Source organism: Lemur catta, chromosome 2 (assembly GCF_020740605.2).
Source record: "Lemur catta isolate mLemCat1 chromosome 2, mLemCat1.pri, whole genome shotgun sequence".
Classification (NCBI taxonomy): Eukaryota; Metazoa; Chordata; class Mammalia; order Primates; family Lemuridae; genus Lemur; species Lemur catta.
In genome coordinates this window covers 95,057,135-95,074,403 of record NC_059129.1, presented here as the reverse complement: position 1 = coordinate 95,074,403, position 17,269 = coordinate 95,057,135, and the positions used below count along the sequence as shown (strand labels likewise).

The following is a 17,269-nucleotide window of genomic DNA, read 5'->3' as shown; positions in this document are numbered from 1 at the left end:
TCACTGGAGAGCTTCTTTGAAAAGGGGGAAAGACCCAATGATGATACAGCAGAAGACTCTGACTGCCACCAAAATGAAAGCTGCATTTAAAAGAAAATACTAAGAGTCCTACTTAAATTACAGGTTCATTGCAACAGGTGATTCACATTCTCCAAGCCCATTTTGTATAATATGTGGCAACCAACCATCCAGTGAAGCCATGGAGACTTCAAAACTGCTTTACCACATAGAGACCAAGCACTCTGCATTGAAAGACAAGCCTTTAGAGTTTTTCAAAAGAAAAAAACATGAACACAAAAAACAGAAGCAATTGTTGAAGGCCACCACTTCATCAAATATGTCTGCACTGAAAGCATCATTATTAGTGGCTAACTGCATTGCTAAAGCTAAGAAACCCTTTACTATTGGCAAAGAGTTGATCCCGTCTGCTGCTAAGGACATTTGCCACGAACTTTTAGGAGAGGCTGCAGTTCAAAAGGTGGCATGTGTTCCTCTTTTGGCTACCACTATAACTAGATGAACTGATGAAATAGCAGAGGATATTGAGGCACAATTGTTAGAGAGGATTAATGAATCACTGTGGTACACAATCCAGGTTGACAAGTCTACTGATGTTGAAAACAGGGCAAATATATTGCTTGTTTTTGTGCAATATATTTTTTAGGAGGATGTGCATGAGGATATGTTATGTGCACTTTTGTTGCCAACCAACACCACAGCTGCAGAACTGTTCCAGTCTTTGAATGATTACATATCAGGAAAACTGAATTGGTCATTTTGTGTTGGTATGTGCATGGACTGAGCTGTTGCCATAACTGGACAGCTTTCTGGTTTCATTTCTCGGGTCAAGGAGGTCACTTCTGAATGTGAGACTATGCACTATGTCATCGATGGAGAAGTGCTGGCTAGCCGAAAAATGTCACCTGAACTAAACAATGTTTTACAGCGTGTGATTCAAATTATCAACCACATGCCCTTAACTCACGTCTGTGCAGCTCTGTGAGGAGATGGACACAGAGCGCACACGTCTTCTCTTATACACAGAAGTGAGATGGCTTTCTAAAGGCAGATCGCTGGCCAGACTTTTTGAGTTATGAGAGCCACTCCAGAGATTTCTTTTAGAAAAATAGTTACCATTGGCAGCACATTTCAGTGACACAGAATGGATGGCAAAACTTGCTTACTTGTGTGACATACTCAACCTGCTCAGCTAACTCAATCTGTCACTTCAGGGGAGAATGGCCACTGTGTTCACGTTGGCAGATAAAGTGGCTGTATTCAAAGCCAAACTGGAATTATGGGCACGAAAAGTGAACATTGGGATTTTTGACATGTTTCACACATTAGAGATTTTGAAAGAGACTGATCCAGGACCTTCTTTCTCCCAGCTAGTGTATGATCACCTATCTCAGCTTTCAAAAGAGTTTGAGCATTATTTTCCAACCACGAAAGACCCCCGAACTGGGAAGGAATGGATCTGTGACCCATTTGTGAATAAGCCAGGTGAATCGACTTTGTCATTGCTAGAAGAGGATCAACTGTTTGAGATTGCAAATGATGGTGCCTTGAAAGTATGTTTGAGACAACTTCAAATCTCTATACATTCTGGATTAATGTCAAGGCAGAATATCCTGAGATTGCCACAAGAGTACTGAAAAGCCTGCTTCCATTTCCAACATCCTATCTTTGTGTAGAAGGGTTTTCTGCAGTGACAGCAACCAGAACAAGATTATGGAGTAAACTAGACATAAGCAACACACTTTAGGTGTCATTTTCTCCCATCACCCCGAGATGGGACCATGTAGTTGCAGGAGAACAAGCTCAGGGCTCCCACTGATTCTGTATTATAGTGAGCTGTATAATTATTTCTTTTTATGTTACAATATAATAATAATGGAAATAAAGTGCACAATAAATGTAATACACTTGAATCATCCCAAAACCATCCCCTGCCCCCACCTCGGGTCCATGGAAAAATTGTCTTCCATGATACCGGTCTCTGGTGCCCAAAATGTTGGGGACCACTGCCTCATGTTATTCTCTGCATTAAGGACAGAGAACTACCATTAAACACAAGGTGACTGGGATTTCTATTTAGTTCTTTATAAGGAGTTTTGTAAGAAAATAACATTTGCTGCTTATTACCATGAAATTTGTGTTGTATTAAGTATCTTCCACGTAGAATGGAAAATAATAGAATATTCAGAGAGTATAAAATAGGTGTTTCAAAAACTATTTAGGCATATGACAGTTTAGTAAACTTAAATGAGGCTGGAAATGAAATCTGTTAAAAATGCATATACTATTTTATATAAAAATTCTGGATATAATAAATTCAGCATTTAAAATAAGTGAGGTAAGTAATTATTTACTTAATATTGCTAGAATAATTGAGTAATTATTTAGAAAAAGTAAACTTAGATTTCTACCATACTTTCTGTACAAAAATAAATTACAAGGTAATTAAATGTTTAAAAAAACTATAACAGAAGTTGAAGAAATCGGTGAATATATATTATTTGTATGTATTTGAGGAAAAGTTTTCTAAGCAACAGAATATAATGGACCAATGTAAAATTTTAGATCTATAAAGTTAAAAAGCACATAAATAAATTGAAGTACAAATAAAAAAACTAGATAAAAGTATTTATAGCATATTAAGGACAAGGAGTTGATACCCTTAATATATAAAGGACTATCACATGCCACTAAAAAAAAAAAGACTATTGCAACCACTTCAGAAATGAAAAAGTTAATTACAAAAGGAAACAGCCAGAATATAAAGTGTTTACTATTGACCAAACAAATGAGAAGTAAAAAAAAATACACAAGTTTGATTTATTAAAATAATATTCAGCATTTTGAGGGTATAGAAACATGGAGACTCTAATATATTTATAGCTGTGTGCTTTCTGGAAAACAATTTTTGAATAGGTGTATGTTCCTTAAAACATACTCAGGCCCTTCTACTCATTAAATTTACATATAGGGCTAATAATAATATCTACTATTACAAACCTTTAAGGAAAGATTCAATGCATATGTACGATTACTATTATTCAAATTTACAGGTAAAGAAACTGAGGCTCAGAGAGGTTATGTGACTTGCTCAGGATCGCTGAGTTCAGTAAGAAAGCATAAATTGGAACAATTGTTGTCTGGTAGGATTATGGCTTATTTTTTTGTCATTAATTTTTTGTCTGTATTTTCTAAATTTTTGTCACTGAACCAAAAAGATAAGTCTCTTTTTTTTTTTTAAATGAGATGAACAGAGACACTGAAATATTTTAGGCAACATTACATAGATTTTAATAATTATTACTCATTAAGGGTAACGAGCATAGATTTTTTTCCCTTGATGCATAAAAATAAGATGGATAATATTTGAATTTTAGTTCATTTATAGAATATATTCTCACCAAGTAGATTTTTTTTCAATTAATTTAACTTTAATTGTAACTATAGGCAGGTCCTATAATTTAATATCCATGTAGTATCATAATAAGCAAAAAACAAAATCAAATACAGTCTTAAATGAAAATTTTAAAGCTGATACACCTATATCTTGTAATTGTGTTTTTGTTTGCAGATGGAGAACATCATTGGAACAGTAAAAGATTCCAATCTGAAGCTCACACTTGCTTTCGGAATAGGAATGCATCATGCTGGCCTACATGAGAGAGACCGAAAAACAGTAGAGGAACTATTTGTGAACTGTAAAGTACAGGTACCTTTTTTCCTCCCATGAACACATATTTAAATGTAACTTAAAAGTTACATTTTACTTATATATACTATCTTTAATTTTTTAGGTTCTTATTGCTACAAGCACATTAGCCTGGGGTGTAAACTTTCCAGCTCATTTAGTAATTATTAAGGGAACAGAATATTATGATGGAAAAACAAGACGTTATGTGGATTTTCCCATTACAGGTAATTTTTGAAATTTTACTGAGATACATTAAGCTCATATTTTAGCCTTAATTATTTAAATTTACATGAATTAAAGTTTTTCAGAATTGGTCACATTTAAACATATGGTGGGCAATTGTAAATTTTTTGTTTCCAGTATAAATATTATACAAAATGTTGAGCTGTTTTATTTGCTTTTACTCACCCAATTTGTTAACAAACATCAAAAACATAACTGGACTTGGTGTGATGGCTCATGCCTATAATGCTAGCATTCTAGGAGGCTCAGGCAGAAGGATCACTTGAGGTCAGAAGTTTGAGACCAGCCTGAGCAAGAGTGAGACCCTGTCTCTACTAAAAATAGAAAAAATTAGCCGGGCGTGGTGGCACACTATGGTCCCAGCTACTCGGGAGGCTGAGACAAGAGGATCACTTAAACCCAGCAGTTTGAGGTTGCACTGAGCTAGGATGATGCCACTGCCTTCTAGCCCAGGCAACAGAGCAAGACACTGTCTCCAAAAAAAGAAAAACCCATAACTGATGGTTTCAAATTAATATGTAGATAAAAGTACTGGTTAGTAGCTTTAAGTGAACCTAATAAATTATGAGTAAGCATTATAAGCATTACAGTGTTTAATTTTAAATATATTTCACTAGAAATGATACTTCCATGAGACTTCCAAAATCAAAGCATTTGTTGCTACAATTTATACATGAACAGTCTTATTAAGATATTTTAAAACTTGATAAAAGCATTTTCGGTAGGTTCTGAAGAGGTAAATATAATCAATACATATTTCTACTCAATGAATAATACATGCAAAAGCTATATTATTTCTAAATCATTAGTTTCCTCAGAAATTTCTGTAGTATAAAAGAAATTTTATACCATGGTTGGCAGGAGGGTGAGGCCTAAATGGGCCCGTTATTCATGGGGAAAAATAATCAAATGACTGCTGAAGAAATTTTTCTGTATGTATTTTACTTAATTAAATAGAATAGTATTGTTATCAATTAAACAGCATTTTAAATCATTTAACTAAAGGGAATTTTTATCTTTCTTAATTTTATGAACTCAATTTTCCATCATAGTAACTTGCTTATAAATTTTCTTAGTAAACTATATAGGGAATTCAATATTAGGCATCAGAGATGTCATACATGTTCTTAAAATATTCTATTTCCTTTGTTGTTTTGTTGTGTAGTAGAAGTGTGCCATAATCAGTAAATATACCTTCTGCTATGTGCAACATTGAAGAGTACCTCTTGACTTTCTCTTTTATAGATGTCCTCCAGATGATGGGGCGTGCTGGGAGGCCTCAGTTTGATGACCAAGGCAAAGCTGTAATTCTGGTTCATGACATAAAGAAAGACTTTTATAAAAAATTTCTTTATGAACCTTTCCCAGTAGAATCAAGGTAAATTTTTTTAATTTGTTTGAATAGATTCATTTCATAGAAATTTGATGTTTTTATGGTTATATTTTATTAGATAAAAATTGGTAAAACAGTTTAAAAAATTATATGATGTGAAAAATGAATGTAATTATCGCTATATGACAACATTCAATTATAACTTTCCATTAAATAAGAACAGTATAGCACAGTGTTCAGTCACAATGACTTTGAAGCCAGATGACCTAGGTTAAAATCTGAAGCTCATCATTTACTTGCTTGATCTTAAGCAAGTTATTTCACTCCTTACTGCCTTGGTGCACCTGTGGTAAAATGGAGATCATAATAATACTGGCCATCTCGTACAGTATCTGTAATGATCAAATACACAGTGCTTGAAACAGTGTCTACCACACAGTAAGCATTTAGTATAGTAGTACTTTGGTGAGACTTTTTATAGTATAGTTAATAAACAAATATCCAAAATAAAGAGGCATGTAATGATTTAGGCTGCTGGCTTATTTTGGAATTTAGAGATAATTAGCAAATTGAACTCAAGGAAAGGAAAAGATAAAGAGCAAGAATTAATGAATTGCAAGTAAACTTACATTAGACAAAAATTAACAACACTAAAAGTTGGTTCTTTACAAAGGATGGATAAAATTGATAAAATTTTTAAGGTGTTTTTTTTGTTTTTTTGTTTTTTTTGGGGGGGAAAGAATCTCACTCTGTTGCCCGGGCTAGAGTGCCGTGGCGTCAACCTTGCTCACAGCAACCTCAGACTCCTGGGCTCAGGCAATCCTCCTGCCTTAGCCTCCCGAGTAGCTAGGACTACAGGCATTCACCACCATGCCCGGGTAATTTTTCTATATATATTTTTAGCTGTCCATATAATTTCTTTCTATGTTTAGTAGAGACGGGGTCTCACCCTTGCTCGGGCTGGTCTCAAACTCCTGAGCTCAAACGATCCGCCCGCCTCGGCCTCACAGAGTGCTAGGATTACAGGCGTGAGCCACCATGCCTGGCCTTTAAGTTTAAATATTAGGAATGGAAAGATACTCAGACTAAAATGATAATAAAATATGAACAACTTTATATAAATAATTTTTAAAATTTAGATCAAATAGTAAAATTTCTTTAAAAATTATTTAAACTGACACAAAAAGAAATAGAATATCTAAATCGTCTTTTATCAAAACAGTTGAATCTGAAGTTTAAAATCGTTCCAGAAAGAAATCTGACCCAGATAATTCTCTAGTGAATTCTTCATAATATTGAAGGGAGGAATAACATCAGTCTTACCTGAGCTCCTCCTAATAATAAAAAAGATAGGAATACTTGCCAACTTGTTTTGTAAGACCAGAATAACTTGGATACCAAAACCTGATAAGAAATTTACAAGAAAGGAATGTAACAAACCTGTTTCATGAATAAAATGTAGAAATCATAAACATTAGGAAATCAAATTCAACAGTGTATAAAAACGTATTACAACCAAGTGTAGTTCATTTCATAAATATAAAGATGATTTATTATCTGAAAATAAATGAATATAATTAAGCACATTAACAAAAGACAAAAAAATTATAGAGTCATCTCATAAGATGAAAAGATAAAAGTCCACACCCATTCATAATAAATAATCTTAGCAAGCAGGAGTATAATGGAATGTTCTTAATCTGATAAAGAGTTTATACAAAAAAATCTGTGAGCATCATAATTAATGAGGAAATACTGGAAGCTTTCACTTTGAGACAGGGAAAGATATAGGGATGTTGCTCTTACCACTTAAAATAAGCTTTATGCTAGAGGCCCACATCACTGCAATAAGGTAAGAAAAAGAAATACAAAAGAATATTCTTTTGAGCAAGGTAGTGACTAGACAAGCACAATAAGAGGACTTCTGGGGCACTGGCAATGTTTGATGTTGATGTTGGTTACACAAGTGTGTTGACATTGTGAGAATCAATTGAGTTAAACATGTAAAATTTATGTAATTTTCTCTGTGTGCACTTCTGTAAAAAGTTAACTAAAATGTTAAATTTCTTTTTAATTTTACCTTTATATGATCATTATTAATATTTTGTCTATTACAGAGTATTCCATAGTTTGTCATTTCTCTATTAATGTGCATTTAAAGAATTTTCAGTTTTCTCCTCTTACGTATAATGTTGCAGTGAAATATTTTGCTTCCCTATACTTACATGTTAATGTTTCTCTAGCAGATCATAATGAAAAAGTGAAATTATTGGGTCATAGTGGTTATTCAAATAGATATTGTTAAATTGGTCTTCAAATTGACTGTACCCACTTATAAATACCCATTTAGTATACTCTGCTACAGGTGAATTGAGGATAACATAGCAACTTTTTTTTAATTTGACTTATGGCCATTTTCTCATGTCCTTTGCAAAAACTATTTTTAGTACCTGCATGTTATTCCATGTATCATACTTTTATTTAGGCTTTTCATTTTTGGACATGAAACATTTAATATTCCAGTCTTTCAGCACTTCTGATTATCTTTTATACTCTACAACACCTAATACAACAATGTTTTCTGTGACTGGGTACTTTAATAGTTATGAATAAGTGAAGGGAATATCTTTGCTCACTCCTCTATTTTAACTATCATCCCTTTCTTACCAACAGTCCTTTAATCTGCCTCAGTAATTATTTCATACTTAATAAATCTTAAGTATGCTCTTCTCTACTCTCCAGGGTATCCTTCTGTTACCTGCTCTTACCCTAACTCTCTTGACTTTCATCTTCTCCTCCTGAGAGTTACTGTTCCCTTCCTGTCAACTTGTGTTTATTTTCCATCTAGCAATTTATTTCCCCAAAATGATTTATGGCAATAAATACCATCTGTTGAGTACATATCAGATGACAGGTACTAGTGAACTTATTCTGGAAAAATTTTATGTTATGGTAGTATTTTTGTGACATTTTCTTTCTGACTAGCCCACTTTTTTAATTCATGTTTAAATGGAAAATATAATTTTCTAAAAGAAAACAAGAACATAAATATATATGCATTGGTTAATAATATAGGAGTTCATGATATTAAGTGATTTATAGACTCATGGTGAAAGTACATTGAAACCAAATTTCCACTGAATAATTTGGAATGAGTTATTCACAAATTATATAAAATTATATATTAAATATATAAATTATACAAAACACATTTGTTTTGTATCTTACAACATAAAATCTGAATCTTGACTATGTAAGGTAAGTCTGAGTGTGTTTAGTTTAATGTTCATTTATGTTTCCCGTGTCTTTTTCACTGTATAGCTTATTAGGAGTACTCTCTGACCATTTAAACGCTGAGATTGCTGGTGGTACAATAACATCTAAGCAAGATGCACTGGATTATATTACCTGGACTTACTTCTTCCGACGTCTTATCATGAATCCCAGGTAAGTGCAGTACTTCTTTAAAGGGCAATTATTTACCTTCCTGTTTTGTACTGAGAGAAAATATATTTGAAAGTAATAAACTCCACTTTCAGGTACATACCAAAAATTCATAACTTTGGACATTCTAGATATATGAATTTGCCTAGAGAATCAGATAATATATCTGATATGATTTCAGTGTATAATAGAAAATAAATAATTATATGCATTTGCAACTTAACTTACTTTAATTACCTCAGGATAGCCTGAGTAGTTTGCGCTCTAGTTGTGAGACAAGGCACCTGAAGTCATTAAGTAGTGTGCTAAACTACATGGTAGTGACTGACTTAGATGCAGTTGGATTTCAGAGAAGAGTGAGGTTTCTAAAGTTGTAGATGGAAAAAATTTGTGGGACTTTTGTAAGAGTTAATAAGAACACTTCAAGAGAAAATACAATTACCTTTTACTCCAGGCAATGTGTTGGATCTTCATTTAGCACCTATTTGTCAGATGTTATATTAAACACTGAGGCAGAAAGGTGAGTATATCATCCCTTGTCTTCAAGGGTTGATCTTTTAGTGTGGAAAAAACAAAAATAAGTCATTACAAGGTAAATCATAAATGATCTAATAGAACAGTTATTTAGAAGAGGAATGGGGAAGGTGGAAGACATTTCGGGCAGAAAAATACTGTAAGAGTAAAAATCTTTAGGGCTTGAAAGAGTCATAAGTGTTTAGAGAATATGAAAAGGTTTGATGTAGCCAAAGCTTAAGGAGAATGGAGATGAGAAGATTGTCTTCACGAGAAAGTGAGCCAAACACCAGAGGGTAAAGGGCCTGCCCCTATGCAGCGCTAAGGAGTTTGCATCTGATTCTACTGGCTGTGGTAAGCCATTGGAAGTTGTTAATCATATGGTAGTGTCACCAAATTAGGTTTTGTTTTGTTTCAATACTTGTGGCACTATGGTAGGGAAGAGTGGGAACAGGAAGACAATTACAGCAAGAAGACCAGTTAGGAAGCTGTTTAATAATAGGGGAAAGATGACAAGGACCTTAAAGAATGCAGAGGGAATAGAGGGAGGGTAAAATTTGAGGAACATTCCTGATGTAAGTAAGATAAAATATTAAACTGTTGTATGGCTTTAACAGAGAAGTCATGATGAAACTGTTATTACTAAATTTTTCTTGTCAATACCTAAAGAAATTTATTTTCAGCCAACATTTTCTCATACAGAGATAGGAATTTGACAACATGATGATGTTTTGCTCAGAGTTTCCTCAACTGTTAGGGCATCTGGATTAGTACAAAATATTATTTGGAAACATGGCTACAAAACTAGTGAGATAACCTTCCAGAACTGAGCATTTACCACACTCAATAGTTTATGGGGTTAGAATTGTAGAATAGACTTTGCATGTATTCTAGTCCAACCTTCTTATTTGATGCTGAAGAAATGGAGGCTGGACATATAAAGTAACTTGTCCTAGATCCCATAACTACTTTGTGATAAAGCCAGATCTTAAAAACCCAGGTTTTCTGATTTACAATCTAGAACTGTTTTTTTTTTTGGGGGGGGGGTGTAACTGTATATGTATTTATCATTCCTATAACATAAGAATTGAGGCATTTAAAGTGATGGAAAGAGGTTCGAGCTTGGAATCAAAACACTGATTCTTGTTTCAGCACTATCCTTTACCAACTGGTGACCTTCAGTAACTTCACCTCTCTGAGTTAGACTTCCTTTATCTGGAAACAGTAATAGCCTACCTCCTTCACTGGATCATATTGAGAATTAAATAATGAATTAAATGCACCCTAGTTCTATATTAATTATGAAAAACATAATTAATGTCAATTAATGTTCTCCTGTACTCTCTGCCTGGCACTTTATTGGTCTATACCATCCCAAGGAGTCTAGTTTAGAGACTAAGAATCTAATCATTTCAGTTAGTTTGTCTAATTAATGCAGAAGTAATTCTAAGGCCGGTTGAGTTCTTTAGCAAATTATAGTTCCTTACCACAGATACATTTCCCTTTGTTTGTACATCTTTTTAAAAATTTTTTTAATTTTTAACTTTTCATTTTGAAAGGATTTGAGGAAAAAGTTACAAAAATAGTACAGAGAGGCACTATATACCCTTCACCCAGCTTCCTGTGTTAACATATTACATGACCATGTACAATTTAAAAATCAGAAAATTGATGTTTATACAATACTATTAATTCCACAGGCTTTCTTCAATTTCATCAGTTGTCCCACTAAAGTCGCTTTTCTGTCCAGGATCCGGTTTTGTATCTTGCGCTGCATTTAGTTGTTCTATTTCACTCCAGTCTGTGACATTTGCTCAGTCTTTTTTTGTCTGTTATAACTTTGACATATTTAAAGAGTACTGGCCAGTTATTTTGTAGAATGTCCTTTAATAAGGGTTTCTATGAGGTTTCCTCATCACTAAATTCAAGTTATATCTTTCTGGGCAAGAATATTACAGAAATGATATTGTATTCTTCTTAATTTATAGTATTAAAAGGTTCTTCTCTTGAAATCCTTTCCATTAATATATTTAAAATAGCACCTGTATGTTAAAGACCCCAAAATATGTTACTCCACTCTGCCAAGCTGTTCCATATCAAGTGTAGCTTTATTCCTCCACCAACCTTCTGAATGTTGCCACATGGACTTCCCAACATCATTTCAAACTTAATATGTCTAAAAACTGAATTAATCATATAACTATCAAAATTGTCCTCCAACTTCCTTACCTTTGTTAATATTGTCACTCTGTTAACCTTGACTTCAAACCCCAAATTTGCTTTGTAAATTTTCCTCTCCCTTCTTGTTCTTCAGCGGCTTAACCTGCTTTTAGTCTATCTCCAGTCTAGCCTGATTTGTAAAAGTCAGATAATATTGATTTGAAATTTAATGCATTTATAGGAGGTGGGAACTAGATGAGGTTTACTTAGTAGACGTAGAATTCAGTACGTCTTTAAATTCAGGTAATGAGGAGGAAACTGCCCAGGCTTTATATTTTTTTCAATCATGAGAGTGAGATGAGCCAGGAGCACAGTTGGAGACACCAATCAGAATAGGGGTCCCACAAGAGTAGGCATCATTCCCCGTTGCTCCAGTTACAGACTGCCTTCTGTTTAATAATATTATGGTGAGAAGATCCACATGCAACTATAATAAACAGTAGTAATTAGAGCCAGAGCAAGAAGCTTGAGGAGGCTCATAACAGTGGACAAAGGATGAATCTTTAAGGAGATATTTTACTTGAGCTATAAATTATAGAAATTATACTGAGCCATTGATCCAGGGAACTTCTTAGGTATTGGCATCTTAGAATGGTCTCCTGCTCACACATGGTTGTAGTCAGTATAGTCCATGTAAATAAACATGTATTCCTTAGTTCACATTGCCTCACCTACTTATGTGATGGCCATCTTTGCCTAGGAGGAAATTTTGGAACTGGGAGTCAGAAGGTACAGTGTCTTAATGAATTGACTGAGGATACTGATTAGATGTGGCAGCTACTTTCCTTGTCCTCTTGCTGTCCCAAAGGAGTTTTGGGGGTATCTCCCACTACCACCACCACCAAAGGGGCTAGGATAGATAGGAGGAGACATTAACCCACACCACCTCTAGGTAAGAGGTTCCTCTCACTTTTGCTGTCACTCTTCTCCCTGCAGTACCCTCCCCAGCCCTTATAGCCAATCAAGCTCTTAACAGTCTTAAAAGTCCAGTTGATATTAATAAACACAGCTTCAATTGACTTTCAAGAGTAATAGTTTATCCACTCTTGACCATTCATATGATGTGTGCCACTTCCTTTAGTAGCCACCTATATATATTTTGAGATACCTTGATAGGTTAAAACTAAGACTGTCATTATTTTCTGAAGCAGAAGCCTAATGCCCAAGCTGTTACCATGTGAGTTAATCTATCCAGAATAGACACAGCAATAATTTGTTTTCCAAAAAAAGGTATGATTAGCAAGTGTATTTTATTAGTTTCTATTGGAAGGTAGTAGCAACATAAGTAATGACCGCTAGCCTCAAAAAATCATAAAATTTCCTTAAAATGATAAGGTGTAGCATTTAAAAGTTAAATTTCTATTTCTTAATTCCATAAACATTTATTGAGTACCTACTATGTTCCAGACACTATTCTAGCCATTTCGAAGATGGATTAGTAAACTAAACAAAAATGTTCACTATTGTGGCATTCACATTGTTTCAGCAGAGACAGTAAATTTAAAAGTAAATTCGAGCTGGGCACAGTAGCTCACTGAGTGCTTTGGAAGTCCAAGGCAGGAAGATCACTTGAGGCCAGGAGTTTGAGACCAGCCTGGGCAACAAGTAAGACCCCATCTCTGCAAAAAAAATTTTTTAAATTAACTGGGCATGGTGGCACACACCTGTAGTCCTAGCTACTGAGGAGGCTGAGGTGGGAGGATCACTTTAGCCCAGGCTCGGTGACAGAGCAAGACCCTGTCTCTGAGAAAATAAGAAAAAAAATTAAAAGTATACTGGAAGGTGATGAGTGCTTTGCACAAAAAGAAAAACAGAATAAGAAAGATTGGGAGAGGCAGGAGGTAGAGGTGGGGGGTTGAGGTGGAAGATTATAATACTATATTTTTTATTTATTTTTTTATTTTTTTAATTTCAGCTCTTCATGGGGGTATAAAAGCTCAGGTTATATACATTGTCCATGTCCCGCCCATCCCCCTGAGTCAGAGCCTCAAGCGTGTCCATTCTCCAGACAGTGCGCCTGGCGCTCACCATGTAGTCATACCTCCATCCCCTCCCCCAACCCGCCACCTCCCCGAGTCAGCACCTTCGAGCATGACCATTCCCCAGACGGTGCGCAACGCACTCATCATGTAGGCTTACACCCATCCCCTCCCCCCACCCCCCCGTCTCAGTCTGATATCCAATTGGTATCCTTCCCTGATGTGCATTTAGGTGATGATCAGGGAAACCAATTTTCTGGTGAGTACATGTGATGCTTGTTTTTCCATTCTTTGGATACTTCACTTAATATACTGGGTTCCAACTCTCTCCAGGAGAACCAAAGAGATGTCGTATCACCGTTATTTCTTATAGCTGAGTAATACTCCATGGTATACATATACCACAGTTTACTAATCCATTCGTGATGGGCACTTGGGTTGTTTCCACATCTTTGCGATTGTGAATTGTGCTGCTATAAACATTCGGGTACAGGTGTCTTTGTTATAGAATGACTTTTGTTTTCTGGGTAGGTGCCCAATAATGGGATTGCTGGATCGAATGGTAGGTCTACTTGAATCTGTTTAAGGTATCTCCATAATGCTTTCCACAGGGGTTGCACTAGTTTGCAGTCCCACCAGCAGTGTATGAGTGTTCCTGTCTCTCCGCATCCACGCCAACATGTGGTTTTTTTTTTGGGATTTTTTGATAAAGGCCATTCTCACCGGAGTTAAGTGGTATCTCATTGTGGTTTTGATTTGCATTTCCCTGATGATTAGGGATGTTGAGCATTTTTTCATATGTTTGTTAGCCATTCTTATATCTTCTTTTGAAAATTTTCTATTCATGTCATTTGCCCACTTTTTGATAGGGTTGTTTGATTTTTTTCTTGCTGATTTTCCTGAGTTCTAAATAGATTCTTATCAGTCTTTTATCTGATGTGTAGTATGTGAAAATTTTTTTCCATTCTGTAGGCTGTCTGTTTATTTTCGTGACTGTTTCTTTGGCTGTGCAGAAGCTTTTTAATTTAATCAGGTCCCATTTGTTTATTTTCATTGTTGCTGTGATTGCCTTAGGGGTTTTCTTCATAAATTCTTTGCCTAGACCAATGTCTGTGAGAGTCTTTCCTACATTTTCTTCTAGAATTCTAATCGTTTCCCATTTAAGGTTTAAATCTGTTATCCACCGTGATTTGATTTTTGTGAGAGGTGAAATCTGTGGGTTCTGTTTCAGTCTTCTACATGTGGCTATCCAGTTTTCCCAGCACCATTTATTGAATAGGAATTCTTGTCCCGAGAGTATGTTTTTGTCTATTTTGTCAAAGATTAGATGGCTATATGAGGATGGTTTTATATTTGGATTTTCTGTTCTGTTCCACTGGTCTGTGTCCCTGCACTTATGCCAATATCAGGCAGTTTTAAGAACCACAGCCTTGTAGTATAGTTTGAAATCTGGCAAATTAATACCTCCCATTTTGTTTTTATTGCTTAAAATTGCTTTTGCTATACGGAGTCTTCTCTGATTCCATACAAAGTGTATAATTATTTTTTCTAATTCTGTGAAAAATGATGTTGGTAATTTAATAGGAATTGCATTGAATCTATAGATTACTTTGGGTAGTATAGACATTTTAACAATGTTGATTCTTCCAATCCACGAGCATGGTATGGTTTTGCACCTATTTATGTGTTCTGCAATTTCCTTCCTTAGTGTTTCATAATATTGGAAGGTGATGAGTGCTTTGAACAAAAAGAAAAACAGAATAAGAAAGATTGGGAGAGGCAGGAGGTGGAGGTAGGGGGTTGAGGTGAAAGATTATAATACTATATTTTTTAAAAAGTCAGGGTGGGCCTCATTAAAGGTGTTGACATTGTAGCAAAGAGTTGAAAGAAGTGAAAAGATTCACTCATGAATAGCTAGGGAATAACATTTCAGGCCAAGGGAACAGGAGAGGTTCTAAGGTAGTCATGCCTAGTATATTCAAGCAACAATAAGGACAAGGCGTGACCAAAGTGGAGTAAGTGAAAGGGGGAGAGTAGCAGGAGATGAGGTTACAGATGTGGAGGGCTGGTGGTGGTACAGGTCACAGGGACTTTACAGACTGTGGTAAGGACTCTGACTTTCATTCTGGATGAAGTGGGAACCATTGCAGGGTTTTCAGCAGGGGATAGACAGGATCTATTCATGTAACAAGTCAGGTCAACTATAATAATAAATGTTATAAATGATTTAAACTCCCTGTTGTAAAACAAGTTCTCGAATTCACTTTTTTAAGTTTACTTAAACATTATTTATAAGCAAAGTATCAAATAAATATAGAAAAGTTGAAAATTAAGGATTAAAAGATGTGAAGAATAATAACAAAGAGAAAGCTACAGAATTAAAATCAGACAGCCAAATTCAAGGCAAAAAAAGTTAAAAAGAACAAAGAATAGTTCATATTGGTAATAAGCACAATCACTAAGAAGTTATAGTAGTTTATAAATTTCTAGGTAACTAAAAACAGCATCAAAATATGTAAAGCAAAAACTGATGAAAATCCAACTAAAAGTCCAACTAAATTCCAGTATGTTAGGAGATTTTAACACATCAAGGAGATAAGTATTTCATCAAATATAGGGTTTGAATAATAGCCTTGAACTGTGTGTATCTTTCTACATATGCCCCTAAAAAAGAATATGCAGTACTTGCATATACTCATTGAAAATTTATTTTTAAAAATTTATCATGAACTAGACCACAAAGAACATCTCAACGTATTTCAAAATACAGAGATCATAAGGCTACATTCTCATCATATAGTAAAACCAGAAATAAACAATAAAAAGGATAGCAAAAAAATTTAACTGCTTAGAATTTTAAAGCTTTTATTCTAGTGAAAGGTGAAATCAAAACAAAACGTACAGACTAGAGATATAGAAAAATGAAAGTGTTATGTAACACACAAAACCTGTGGATTTAAACCAAAGCACAATTCCAAGGAATATTTATATCTTTAAAGATCTAGAAGAAAATGTGAATGCTTGAAAATAAAATAACTAAGCATTCATCTCAAGAAACTGGATGAAGAGTAATAGCAAAACAAATACAGAAATTTATAAAAATAAAAATTGAAATTAATAAAGTGGGAAACAAAAAATTACATTAATAATATTTATTGTGTCTACTAGAGATTCTGTTTCAAGAGCTTAACTCATTTAGCACTGTTGTGATCTCCATTTGATGAAGGAATTAAAGCACAGGGAGATTAAGCAACTTGCACAATAGCACAGCTCCCAAGTGGTAGAGGCAACACTGAGATTCCATCACATTGTCTATCACTGGGCTCATTATCTGGCCCACATTCCCTGACCACTTCTCTTTTCACTGCTATGCTGAAAAATGAATTCTTTATGGAAACCAGGCCATTCTAATTCTGATTTTATGACATTTTATTTAATTTGGTGCCTCCCCAGAAAAACAAAGTGTCAGTTTTAATATCTATACCTTTGCATATAGATAAAAATGGAAAAATGTGCCCAAGTAAATTTTAACAATTTACATGTTTTACTTAGTTGGCTATAGTTAAGCTTTGTAACCTTCTTTCTGATGGGCTCCTTTTTTTTTTTTTTTTTTTTGAGTAAAGTTGCTGTAAACATTTGTATGTGGGATTTTTTTATAACCATAAATTTTCTTGTTTAAAAAAATTTTAATCAATAAATAATTATATATTTATGGGGCACGATGTGATGTTTTGATACATGTATACATTGTGAAATGAACAAATTAGGCTAATTAACACATGTATCACCTCACATACTTAACATTTCTTTATGGTGAGAACATTTAAA

General features: G+C 34.5%; 1 protein-coding gene across 5 annotated transcripts in view; it reads left to right on the top strand.

The window, feature by feature from the left end:
- ASCC3 (activating signal cointegrator 1 complex subunit 3) overlaps window positions 1–17,269 on the top strand; it is a 307,070-nt gene that overhangs the window by 216,917 nt on the left and 72,884 nt on the right. For 4 of the 5 annotated variants that reach the window (XM_045544081.1, XM_045544080.1, XM_045544082.1 and 1 more), the window contains 4 exons: window positions 3,590–3,727; window positions 3,813–3,933; window positions 5,198–5,330; window positions 8,607–8,732. In XM_045544081.1, the coding sequence (XP_045400037.1) occupies window positions 3,590–3,727; window positions 3,813–3,933; window positions 5,198–5,330; window positions 8,607–8,732 (518 nt within the window). Of the gene's footprint in view, window positions 1–123; window positions 232–3,589; window positions 3,728–3,812; window positions 3,934–5,197; window positions 5,331–8,606; window positions 8,733–17,269 lie in introns of those variants that run through there. The other variant, XM_045544083.1, reaches the window with a different exon arrangement.